Raw genomic sequence first — 12193 nt, 5'->3', positions numbered from 1 at the left:
CTAAAGATCCAGACTCAGATACTTGCTGACAGCAGTCCTCTTTTCAGTGTTACCAAAGACAATCACCTCCATCTTGTCATGGTTTAGTTGAAGGAAGTTTTCACTCATCCATCAGTTTACTTTTTCTAAACAGTCACACAACACCTCAATGGGACCATAGTCATCTGGGTTCAGTGATAGATATAGTTGTGTATCATCTGCGTAGCTCTGATAATCAACCTTACAGTTGTGTAAAATGTGTCCTAAAGGAAGCATATAAAGGCTAAACAGAAGAGGTCCAAGAACAGATCCCTGAGGAACCCCACAGGACATTGGTAATCTGTCAGATTCAAAGTTTACAATGTTTACAAAATAACTTTGATCCTCCAAGTAGAACTTAAACCATTACTTTAGCATTTAGTCCAACTCATGTTTGCAATCTGTGCAACAAAATTGTATGATCTACAGTGTCAAATGCAGACTTAGATCAATAGAATGAGAACAGATACTTTTCCTGAATCAGTGTTCAACCTTATGTCATTGATCACTTTGATCAGATCAGTTTCAGTGCTGTGATGAGAACCAAAACCTGACTGAAATTTATCAAATATTTTGTTGAATGTTAAAAATTGACTCAGTTGGTTGAAGACCACCTTCTCAATGATCTTGGCCATGAATGGAAGGTTCTGATTGGTCTATAGATAGCCAGTATAGAGGCATCCAGTGTTCTCTTTTTAACAGAGGTTTAACAGCAGCTACTTTCAGGGATTTTGGTACGGTGCCTGATTGGAATGAGCAGTTTATTATCTGACACTAATCAGTGATAAATGACTTTACAACAGTTTTAAAGAAGTTTGAGGGTATTGTGTCAAGGCAACACGTTGATGGATTCAGCTGCTGAAGTTTCCTCTATTGTTTTTGGGTTCACTGTAACAACACTGTAACTGTAACACTGTAATATACTATTTATTACAAGTTTCATCAATTACATTTTAAATATTTAAACTGATATTCTAATGTATACATGCTTTATATTTAATAAGTATTATTATATTTAGTACCATTATATACATATTATAAATAAAGGGAAATGAGAACTACCAGTGGATGGCGCTAATGCGCTGATTAGTGAGTGACTACCGCCAGTAAACCAACAGAAGAAGAACGAGAGCACAACAACAAAAATAAATAAACAAGAAGAAGAAGAAGAAGAAGCGGAAAGAAGATACAGACAACTACAGCTACAGACAGATTTAGTTACAGACAAACAGCTATCGACAGTACAGACAGCTACAAACGGAGCTGTTGTTTACCTCCGCAGCTTAGCGTTAGCATTCCGAGGCACTGTAAGGTGAGTTAGTTACTGTTAGCTTGCTGAGCTAGCTGTTAGTTCACGGTATGATCCGTTTTCAGATAGAATAGCGTTTAATGTATGACCTTACGTTGATTATAAACGTTTAAAATCTCCGTGCTTTAACGCTAATCACCGGCCAGATAATGTTCAAATACACAATACATAACTAGAGGGAATATGGAAGTGTCGGTGTTACAGATGGACTGGACCATTCTGTGACTAAACATATTTAAGTGCGACTACTGCAACATTAACAACAAATAACGAGCCTTTCTCTTTCACACACACATATATGATAAAATCCAATTTTATGTTAGTTTTTAAAAGTGAACTTTTGTTTTCACAGAAAGATGTCACTAAAAAATACAATGTTTTTAGGTGTTTGTTGCATTGTGTCTGACCCTTTAAAAAGGAGTGTGACCTCCTCTCTTTGGGTGTGGCTTGGTGCTTGGCTCGTCTCCTGGTTGCCTTGGGGGTGGTTCTCGCGGTGTGAGGGGTGGGCGTGCTGGTGTCTGTAGCGGGGTTGCTTGGTGCTTCGGGATGATACTGTTTGCTGGGGGGCGGTGGAGTGGATTGTGGTGGGGGACTTTTGGGGTTGGGGCTGGTGCTGGGTACGCTGGGTCCTCGGCTCCTTGGTGCTTTCTCGGGTGTGTGTGTGGGGGGCGGTGGCTGCCTCTCGGGTTGGGGTCTTAGGGGCGCCTGGAGGGCTGCTCAGCCGTGGGGGGGTTGCCTGGGCTCTTTAGCTCCTGCACTTTCTGCTAGCCTGGCTGTATTTTCAGGTCCAGGGTTTACAGTAGTGGTTCTTACACATACACTGGTCTATGATACACTGACATGTCTTAGACTGTAGATAAAACTGGGCTTAACTTTAGACATGTTGATCCTAAATACCTGTTCTAGGTTTTACCACTCACTCCTTCCCTCTGTCCACAGACACCACCATTAGACCTAAGCTTCACACTGGTCACCAGACTGGTTTGATTATAACTACACAATATACACAACTATAACTACACATCTCACTTTACAATAATCAACTCTTCCCACCCTTTACATATACCACCTTCCTTAGGGAGGGCTGGTGATGGTCACAATTATGCAATAAAATAAATGTGTTTATTTCATTGCAATAACAAAACATACATTTCTGTCTATAAAAGATTTCAGCTCTTGTAATGTTGACCTTTGACATCATGTGCAGACAAAGAAGAAAAAAAAATTAGTCTGTTACCCAATTTTGGGTCCGGGCCCAGATGTTGAGACCCTATGTTGTAATATAAACATACAGTGTAGTCTGTCTGTAATGTTTGAAACATCCTGTAATTTGCTGTCTTTTCTTCACTCGGCCTCACAGGTGTGGGCGGAGTCACAGTAATGACATCACATTGGCTTTAAGGAGCTCTTCCATTGGTTCCACCAGAGCAGATAGTGATTGGTTTAGTTATTGTATTTGGTCGACAATTGAGTGCAGCGTACACTATTTGGTCACCGCTAGATAGATTACAGTTACATTTAAGTTACATCAGCATAGAAAAACACAGATTAATTCAGTTTGTCCTCTGTCTCCTCATTAACAGACGTCTGGTTTGATACAAATTATAAATCTAGAAATATTAAACCGTCTTATATGTTAAAGGACATTTTCAGGCCTAGGATTGGATCATAAAAGCTCTGCTGCTCTCCTATAGGCTGACGGACATGTCCCGCCCACGCTCTCGATCGCCCCCCCACAGGTGAGAAACTACATCATCTCTGTAGATCAGATGTGTGTGATCCTCACGTTCTCACAATGTGTACGCGTGTGTGCAACAGGCCGTCCTGGAGGCCCACAGATCCTCTGTTATGTGAAGCAATGCCCCCGGTGAACGGAGGTCACATGGACTCACACAGAATGTTCTCCAGGAGCTCTCAGAGATCTGAGCGACGTTACTGGGAGCAGAGCTGCTCCTCCTCCAGAGGACCAGGACTAGGACACCATCACAGCTCTGACCAGCAGAGGGAGCCTCACTTTAACAGGACCAGACACAGCCAATCAGAGGAAAGGAGAAGAAGAGAGCACAGGTAGGACAGTGTTCCACAGTGTTTTGTGTTATTTAGATGTTCACTGTGAGTCAGTAGATGCTCATTCATTAAAACATCTGTTAATGCAGATTTAAACATTAATTAATGAGTTAATGAGGGTGGTTTTGGAGGACTTTGGTCTCACTGACGCGCTTCAGTGTTCAGGAAGTAGAAAAGGAGGGGTTAGGCCGTGGGGAGGAGCCTCTCCTCATGCGTCCTTGGTACGGTTTAACCGAGGTGAGGACAGGCGAGTCCGCTCCATAGTCCAACCTCAGATTGAGGAGAAGGTTTGTCAGTGGGACCAGTTCCCAGGGAGGGTTGGACCTCTATTCAGAACCATGTGGAGGGTCCACCTCCAGCTCTTACTGGGACCATCAGACCCAGTCTGACTGATGTGGACCTAATGTGGGGGGGGGGCTCGGAGTAGAGCAGCAGCTCCTCCAGTTGAGGGGCTTCACCTGCTAAGGGAGGAGACCCCAGGGCCGACCCATATATCTCTGTGCTGGGAACACCTTGGGATCCCAGAGTAGAGCTGGACTTAGTGGAGGAGAAGCGACCTGGACTGGATGAGAGTAGGATACACACAGGGACATGAACAAGCACACATAGCTTGTTGTTGTTGTTGTTCTAACACTTTATCATCTTTTGGTCACAGGTTCAGGAAGGAGGACTTTCAGGAGCCTAAGGATCAGGTTTTCTCTCCCAGAGAACATTTCCAAGGAATGGATGAGTGCGGTTCTGTCTTGTTGGGTTGCCATGGAGACCCAGACTACAGAGATCCACATGCTGAGCCATCACACTGGGAAGGAGTGCTGGAGTCTTCTCGGGACAGAGAGTGGCTTTATGACCATGACCAGGAGTCCCAGTCCCACTCTCAGGGAGACCATCAGAGGCCACACAGAGCCTACAGAACGAGAAGCTCCTATCGAGGCGGGCCCAGGAGCCACAGGGGGCGGGGCTTCAGAAACCAGTACTTCCAGTACAGGGTAAGAACCCAACCATCTCTGGATCAGCAGTCTGAGCAGTACGAAGAACCATTAATGGACAGGCCACGGTACAGGCCCCACGAGGACGACTCTGATTGGTCCACAGAGCAGAATTTCCAGGCTGAAGACTTTTATGGACCTGAACAGACCGAGGACCCATTTCCAAATCCAGATCCAAAGGTTCCCCGAAGCAGACAGCTTGGTTGGAGCGGGCCAAGCCAGGCCGAGCAGGAAACTCTGACCATCAAGGTGGACATGAGCTGCCCAGCAAGACGAGACAGGTAAGGTATCCACACGAGGAAGTTCCTCTCAGAGCTTCACACGGTTCTACCTCAACGAGGATAAAGGTTCTCACTCCATCTAATGCTATAAGACCAAAGGCCATCCTCACATGGTTCTACCCCAAACAACTGAAACATCAAAGTAGCAAGGTTCTCACCAACATCCAACAATGCTCAAGATGGGGGAGGAGGAGGAAGACTTTCTCTTCACAGATATATTAAATATTTCAGATTCAGTCCTGAGATCCTCCAGGTACAAGTCAGTGCTTTGAGCATCTGCCCACGTCTGCTGATCCATAAAGAACTACTGAAACCATTGGAAGATTATCATCATCCTCTGGATCAGTGTCTGAGTCTGTCCAGGTCCTTCAGATGGTTTTACTCCAAACAGCTGCTGAAGCTTCTCATTGGATAACTGACAGAATTATGTCATTAGACTGTGTTAAGGCCTAACGTGGTTAAGTTTAAGATGAAGGGGTAGGGTGGGTCCATGATCCAAAACATGGGTGTCAAGACCCCACCCGCCAAACCATCCCCTCCTGCAGGCGAGATTATTTTGCTGAAAGTTGAAATTATTTTAAAACATAATTTTGTTTTTCAAATGATCCAACTTTGAAACGATGAAGAAAAAGGACCACAGGTCTTAGTTTTGACATTTTCATGAGTAAGTTAAAAACATAGCTCGGTTCTAAATATCTATAAGTGGATGCAGTATAAATTATAAAATGTATATACAGCCGTTTTTGTGTGGAAGTGTTAAAGATAGCAATACTGTATAATACAGTATTATGAATGAATTGGGCCTGACTAATGCTGTCATGTGACAGTTTATCATCTGAATATGGACCATGAGATTATCTACAGGATCTGAAGCCAGTCACCACATGGTTCTGGTCCAAACACCTGCTGGATGTCAGAATGAACTAAGAATGCTAAATGGACTTGATTTTTATAGCACTTTATAACTTCAAAGGTAGTCCCAGAGCGCTTCATAATATTAACTCATTTATGATCTCATTCACTCACAATGGGATAGAGCTGCTATGCAAGGAGCTAGTCTTCCACTGGGAGCAACTTAGGGTTCAGTGTCTTGCCCAAGGACACATCAACACATAGACGGGGATCGAACCCCCAATCTCTGGATCAGAAGACGACCTACCACCTGAGCCACGGTCGCCCATGTCAAAACATGAAGGTTCTCACCCAAAACTCAACACAATAACCATCAATAAGATTAGACATGCTTCACTAAGGAACTTCAGAAATGACTAGAAGTTTGTACATGGATTCATCTTCTTCTGAATCCGTGTTCCTCTACTGGTTAACCTTCAGGACCATCATGTTTCTGCAAAAATCAGTCTGTGAAGACTATCAGTTGGAAACTCCACTAATCACTGGATAATGCAGTCGTATAGATTCATTGCATGCTAAAATACTTTCTGGAACATCTCATGAGGATGAGACGGTCAATCCACCATTTTAGAAAACTTTAGACACTGGAAGTGTTGAGCAGAGTATAGACAGACATTACCAAGCTGAAGCAGGATGTTTAAAGCAGTCCAGCCACATGCGGAGCATCTTTAGAATAAAGTTCACGAGTGACATTGGTTAACCAAATCAGTGAGAAGATGCTTGTACAAAGAAGTACAGAAGATGGAAAACACTTTTCAGATCCAAATACATCTAACAATTCTGAAGCAGTGGAATCTTTGGTTTGAAGCTTTAGTATAAAGTCTAATAACAGAAAATGATACAGAATAAGAAGTTTAAAAAAAAAAGTCGAATTTTTTTTGGTACAATCTAAGGAGACATGGACTAATCTTCCCTTGACCAACTAGTAACTACTTCAACAAGTATCAAACTTTTAAAAGAACCAAACCTTCAAAATCTCAGAGATGAAGCAAAACCTTTTAAAGATCAGAAAGACCAGAACCAAGTCCTTTAAAGGTCAGAGAAACCGGAATCAAACTCTTTAAAGATCAAGCAGACCGTAACCTTGTTAAGGTCAGAGGGGCCGGAACTGAACCTCCAACAGATCAAAATCTTGAATGTACCAAGGAAACCGGAACTGAACCTTTTAAAGGTCAGAGAGACCAGAACCAAATGCGGATTAGAGACACCAGAACCTAACTTTTAAAAGGTCAGAAAGACCGGAAATGAAGCTTGAACGGATCAGAGGAACCGGAATCAAATCTCGTAAAGATCAGAGACACTGGAACTGAAACTTGTATAAGTCAAAGAGGCTAGAACCAAGCCCTTTAAAATTCAGGGAGACCTAAACCAAAACCTGGAAAAACGAAAGAAACAGGAACCAAACCTTCAACACTTCAAAGACACTGAATCAAACACAGAACCACGGAACCGAAACTTGTAAAGGTCGGAGAAACCAGAACCAAACCCTTTAAAGGTCAGAGAGACCAAAACAAACCTTCAAAGCATCAGAGCCAAACCTTGTAAGTGTTTGGGAGACCAGGTCAAAGAGACAGGACCCAAACCTTCTTATAAAGGTCAGAGAGACTGGAACCAAACCTTATAAATGTCTAAAAGACTTGAACTAAACCCTTCAAAGGTCAGAGAGACTGGAACCAAACCTTCTTATAAAGGTCAAAGAGACTGGAACCAAACCTTGTAAATGTCTAAAAGACTGGAACTAAACCCTTCAAAGGTCAGAGAGACTGGAACCAGACCTTCTTATAAAGGTCAGAGAGACCGGAACAAAACCTTCTTATAAAGGTCAGAGAGACTGGAACCAAACCTTCTTATAAAGGTCAAAGAGACTGGAACCAAACCTTGTAAATGTCTAAAAGACTGGAACTAAACCCTTCAAAGGTCAGAGAGACCGGAACCAAACCTTCTTATAAAGGTCAGAGAGACCGGAACCAAACCTTCTCATAAAGGTCAGAGAGACTGGAACCAAACCTTCTTATAAAGGTCAGAGAGACTGGAACCAAACCTTCTTATAAAGGTCAAAGAGACTGGAACCAAACCTTGTAAATGTCTAAAAGACTGGAACTAAACCCTTCAAAGGTCAGAGAGACCGGAACCAAACCTTCTTATAAAGGTCAGAGAGACTGGAACCAACCTTTGTAAATGTGTAAAAGACTGGAACTTAACCCTTCAAAGGTCAGAGAGACCAGAACCAAACCTTTTTATAAAGGTCAGCGAGACTGGAACCAAACCTTTTTATAAAGGTCAAAGAGACTGGAACCAACCTTTGTAAATGTGTAAAAGACTGGAACTTAACCCTTCAAAGGTCAGAGAGACAGGAACCAAACCTTGTAAAGGTACAAAAGCCTCGAACTAAACCCTTTGAAGGTCAAAGAAACCGGAACCAAATCTTGTAAATGTTTGAAAGACTGGAACTAAACCCTTCAAAGGTCAAAAAGACCAGACTCAAATCTTGTAAAGGCCAGAGAGACCGGAACCAAACCATATAAAGGTCAGAGAGACCGGAACCAAACCTTCTTATAAAGGTCAGAGAGACCGGAACCAAACCTTCTTATAAAGGTCAGAGAGACCGGAACCAAACCTTCTTATAAAGGTCAGAGAGACCGGAACCAAACCTTCTTATAAAGGTCAGAGAGACCGGAACCAAACCATATAAAGGTCAGAGAGACCGGAACCAAACCTTTTTATAAAGGTCAGAGAGACCGGAACCAAACCATATAAAGGTCAAAGAGACTGGAACCAAACCTTCTTATAAAGGTCAGAGAGACCGGAACCAAACCTTCTTATAAAGGTCAGAGAGACCGGAACCAAACCATATAAAGGTCAAAGAGACCGGAACCAAACCTTCTTATAAAGGTCAAAGAGACCGGAACCAAACCATATAAAGGTCAAAGAGACTGGAACCAAACCTTTTTATAAAGGTCAGAGAGACCAGACACAAACCTTCTTATAAAGGTCAGAGAGAACGGAACCAAACCTTTTTACAAAGGTTAGAGAGACCGGGACCAAATCTTGCGAAGGTCCAAAAGACCAGAAACCAAACCTTGTAAAGGTCAGGGAGACCGGAATCATATTTTCTAAATGTTCGAAAGACTGGAACAAAACACTTCAAAAGTCAGAGAGACCGGAACCAAACCTTCAATATAAGACTAGAACCAAACACGGATCAGTGAAACCTGAAACTTGATGGTATGTTTTCATTTGAGATTTTGTTTTTGATCTTGTCATATACTGATGAAAAATAAACTAATGTTTGAAGGAACCATGAAGGATTGTCTTTGGTTAAAACTAAGGAGAGGTGGGTCAGTCTGTATTAATGTTTGAAGAAGCAACAGGATCCATCCTCAGATTCTTCATGGTGGAGGTTTGAATAAGCTTCAGTAGAGATCTTTGCCATCTCTGAGATGTTATTGTACAGAGAGAAGGAACGTGAAGAACATCAAACATGTGAAGGAGTCAGAGGAACGTAACTTTTTATCTGTCCATTAGAGGGAATAAAAGAGGTATGGAAACCATGAAGAAGACCAAGTGGATTGGGTCTGTAGAAGATGCCTTAACCCAGATGACTGACTCCTACAGTATACAGTAAAGGGACCACAGGAGAACTTCTCTCCGAGGGCAGAGCTGCTAACTGGTCTGTAACGTAGGAATCACATACTGGAAGGCATTTGTCAGATGTTCCAATGAAGGTTAATCCGCAGAAATACCATGTCAGTGCTTTAGGTGCTCTAGTCCAATCCCTGCCAGGTTCTGGAACCACCACATAGTACTGGTTGGGGAGGGTCAGAGGTAAAGGGTCTTTAGACTTTAGGACCAACAGGTGAGTGCAGGGTCTGATAGGTGAGTCTGTGAATAAGCTGAACTTTAAACTTCAACCTCATACATGCATTAACCCCGCCCCCCTGTCCCTAAAGCTTGCCCCCCTCCTCGGCCCGGCAACTGTCAATGGACCTGGTCCACGTGGGTCGGCAGCGCCTGGACCTGCTGTCTGACGAGTCGGGGACTGGAGAGAGCGCCACGCATACAGGGACTTTTGCTCAGGAGGTCATCACCCTGCTGCACCAGGTTAAAGGTCAGAGGTCATGGTTAAAGGCATGAAAGCTATGCTTTGTGCTTCATGGTACCACGTGTCCTTTTTGTAGACCAGTACTTCAGAGGGCGTGGTCTCACCTTGAATCAGCGTTTCTCTGCTGCTCAGAGGCTGCACCCTCAGGAGGGGGAGCTAACCCTAAATAAGAGGTTCAGCTCCAACAGGTAAGTGACTCCGTCCCATATTTTACACATTGACCCTGCCCTTTAATGTCTCTGACCCTGCCTCCTTCTCTAGAGGTTTCAGCTCCAACATGAAAGACAGGGGCCTGCTGTTCACCAATCAGAGGTCCTCACAGGTCTGTACCTCCGCCTGTAGCTCTGTCAGTAGCTCCGTCTGTAGCTCTATAGTTCTGTTTGTCTGTGTCAGTTGCTCAGAGGGGACCTGAGGTTGGACTTGGAGAAGAAACGACAAGAGAAACATGAAGACGTGAAAATCACTATTATTGGAGCAGCTCAGTCTGTAGGATGGTACGTTTACACTGTAGTGTGTGTGTGTGTGTGTGTCACTGACCTGTGTGTGTGTGTGTGTGTACAGTGTGATCCCTGAAGCACAGACTGACTCCTGGAAAGAAATAAGTGGGAGACGACCATGGAAGATGGTGAGTGAGTGTGTGAGTAAAACCTGGTATATGGCTCTGTGTCAGGACCTACACCGTCAACGTGACGCAGAGGTTGGCCAACGATCCCCCCCCAAACCCCAAGCAGCAAGGTGACCGAGTCCACAGCCCCGGGGGGAGGAGAGTTGGGAGCAGGACAGTGATATAAACAATACGTCATGTCTGGTCCTTTGGCCTCCACAGCATGTTGGTCATTTACTGTTAATAACACAGACACACACACTGTAGGTACAGAGACGAGGCAGTAGTAGTGATAATATAACACACACCTTCTGTCTGTGATTGACTCTGTTTAACGGTGTTTCATGTGCTGCAGCCATGAAAGGAAATAATAAAACTCTGGTATTTTCAGTTTGTCTCGGTTCTGTCTGTGACTCAACCACTGTAGAAACAACTCTCATATCTACGCTGAATGCTGGAACTCGGCGCTGTGGCTGGAAAAAGCTGAGGTTTGGAGGGGACCAATCACAGCCCTTATGTTCCACGTCGCCTTGACATGCACTCAGGATTTTTAGGAGGAACACGTTAGGCTATGGGGAGGGGGTCGACGCCTACGTAGAGCTCTACGGCATCTATTTTACACAGAACCATATATCAGGTTGACTAGCAGACCCTGTGTATAATGTGTGCGTGTGTAACCCTCCCTCTATTCTGCTGTTGTTTCAGGGTTATAGCAGAGGGAGGAGCTTTCCCTTCAGGAACAGCTTCTCCAGGGGTTCCTCAAGTACATGAAACACATTAAATACACACTGAACCATGAAGGGTGAAAAGAGCAAGAGGCTCCATGGATGTAAAGTCCTGATTTCTGTTGTTGTGAATAATAAAGAGTTTTGTTTACTCCAGTCCTGGCTGTGTCAGTTGTTCTTGGTCCCCCACAGACAGAGATTCACTGACTGTCTGTGAACTTGTGTGTACATGTCAGTGCCTCTGTCTCTAGGTCTGTGAATATCAAATGTAGAGCAGGAGGGGGCGCTGTGGGAGACTGAGACTGTAAGTACACACCCTCTGTCTGTAGATGATGATGATCTTTCTGTTACAGGGTGGTCCCTCTGACCCCCCCCCCTCCCCCCCCCGGTGAAGCACAGCCTCTGGAGCAGTGTGTGATGTCATCAGGTGAGGGTTATCGTGGTAACCATGTTTATTGTTTTTGGTTGTGACTGTGTTATTTACAGTAATATATTAATAATAAATAAGATGTAATGAGGTATGATTGTGGGCGGGGCCAGCAGGATGGGCTGTAGCACTGCACTCACGTTTTACATGTGTGTAAGGTATCCTGTGGAGCGCACACACACACACACTGGAACATGTTATCAGTGTGTCTTCAGAGTCCTGAAGACACACACTATCCCCCCCCTCCCCCCCATGGGATGGTACAATCCACCCCTCCCCCCTCACCCACACACAATAGATTGAGCTGAATGAGAGCAGACTTCTGTGTACACTGTGTGTGTGTGTGTGTGTGTGTGTGACCTCTGACCCACATTGAATGCATTACAGATTTACACACACGTATAATGTGTGATTGTGTAGTCATGTCAGGTGTGGGTATAGACTCCTCCCTCCTGGACACACTGGACTTCATTGATCACCTGATCAGATCTGATCAATGCTTTAAATATACAACACATTCAGAACTCATTAAAAATAATTAGGTACCAATGTCTGATCAATCACACATTGATCCAGATCTGAACCAGTTTAAACACGATCAATGAGTGTGAGTCTGACTTCTGATTGGTTCCTCATTTGGTTTGTACCACTGAGGACTCAGAGGGGTTTATATTGTTCATGTAAACCCCAAACCTCCAACACACACACACACACACACACTGATAGAAGTTAGTGAAACAGAGTTAAAGGAAAATTTCAAAT

At 43.9% G+C, this 12193-nt stretch overlaps 1 protein-coding gene across 3 annotated transcripts; it reads left to right on the top strand.

The window, feature by feature from the left end:
- The first annotated feature begins 862 nt into the window (after positions 1–862).
- On the top strand, positions 863–11160 carry zgc:112982 (BCLAF1 and THRAP3 family member 3). 3 transcript variants are annotated; one of them, XM_028434478.1, is made up of 10 exons: positions 863–1330; positions 2970–3066; positions 3146–3394; positions 4050–4661; positions 9524–9681; positions 9752–9863; positions 9937–9997; positions 10069–10169; positions 10237–10300; positions 10985–11160. In XM_028434478.1, the coding sequence occupies exons 2-10, from the start codon at positions 3032–3034 to the stop codon at positions 11048–11050; spliced, it is 1458 nt and encodes a 485-aa protein (XP_028290279.1). In that variant the 5' UTR covers positions 863–1330; positions 2970–3031; the 3' UTR covers positions 11051–11160. The 3 variants fall into 3 exon arrangements, 2 of the variants coding, with proteins under 2 accessions (XP_028290279.1, XP_028290278.1); XM_028434477.1 differs by having other exon boundaries at positions 868–1330; positions 3022–3066; XR_003672522.1 differs by having other exon boundaries at positions 869–1330; positions 3022–3066; positions 10077–10169; positions 10985–11062.
- The last annotated feature ends 1033 nt before the right edge of the window (positions 11161–12193 follow it).

This window comes from Gouania willdenowi, chromosome 20 (assembly GCF_900634775.1).
Source record: "Gouania willdenowi chromosome 20, fGouWil2.1, whole genome shotgun sequence".
NCBI classification, from domain to species: domain Eukaryota; kingdom Metazoa; phylum Chordata; class Actinopteri; order Blenniiformes; family Gobiesocidae; genus Gouania; species Gouania willdenowi.
Note: the sequence above shows the minus strand (reverse complement) of the source record. Positions and strands in the feature narration are given on the sequence as shown.

Coding starts and splice junctions, on each gene's coding strand:
- zgc:112982 (XM_028434478.1), top strand. CDS start 3,032: ATGTCCCGCCCACGCTCTCGATCGCCCCCCCACAG. Junction 9,682..9,751: donor CCTGCTGCACCAGGTTAAAG/GTCAGAGGTCAT, acceptor TCCTTTTTGTAG/ACCAGTACTTCAGAGGGCGT. Junction 9,864..9,936: donor AAGAGGTTCAGCTCCAACAG/GTAAGTGACTCC, acceptor CTCCTTCTCTAG/AGGTTTCAGCTCCAACATGA.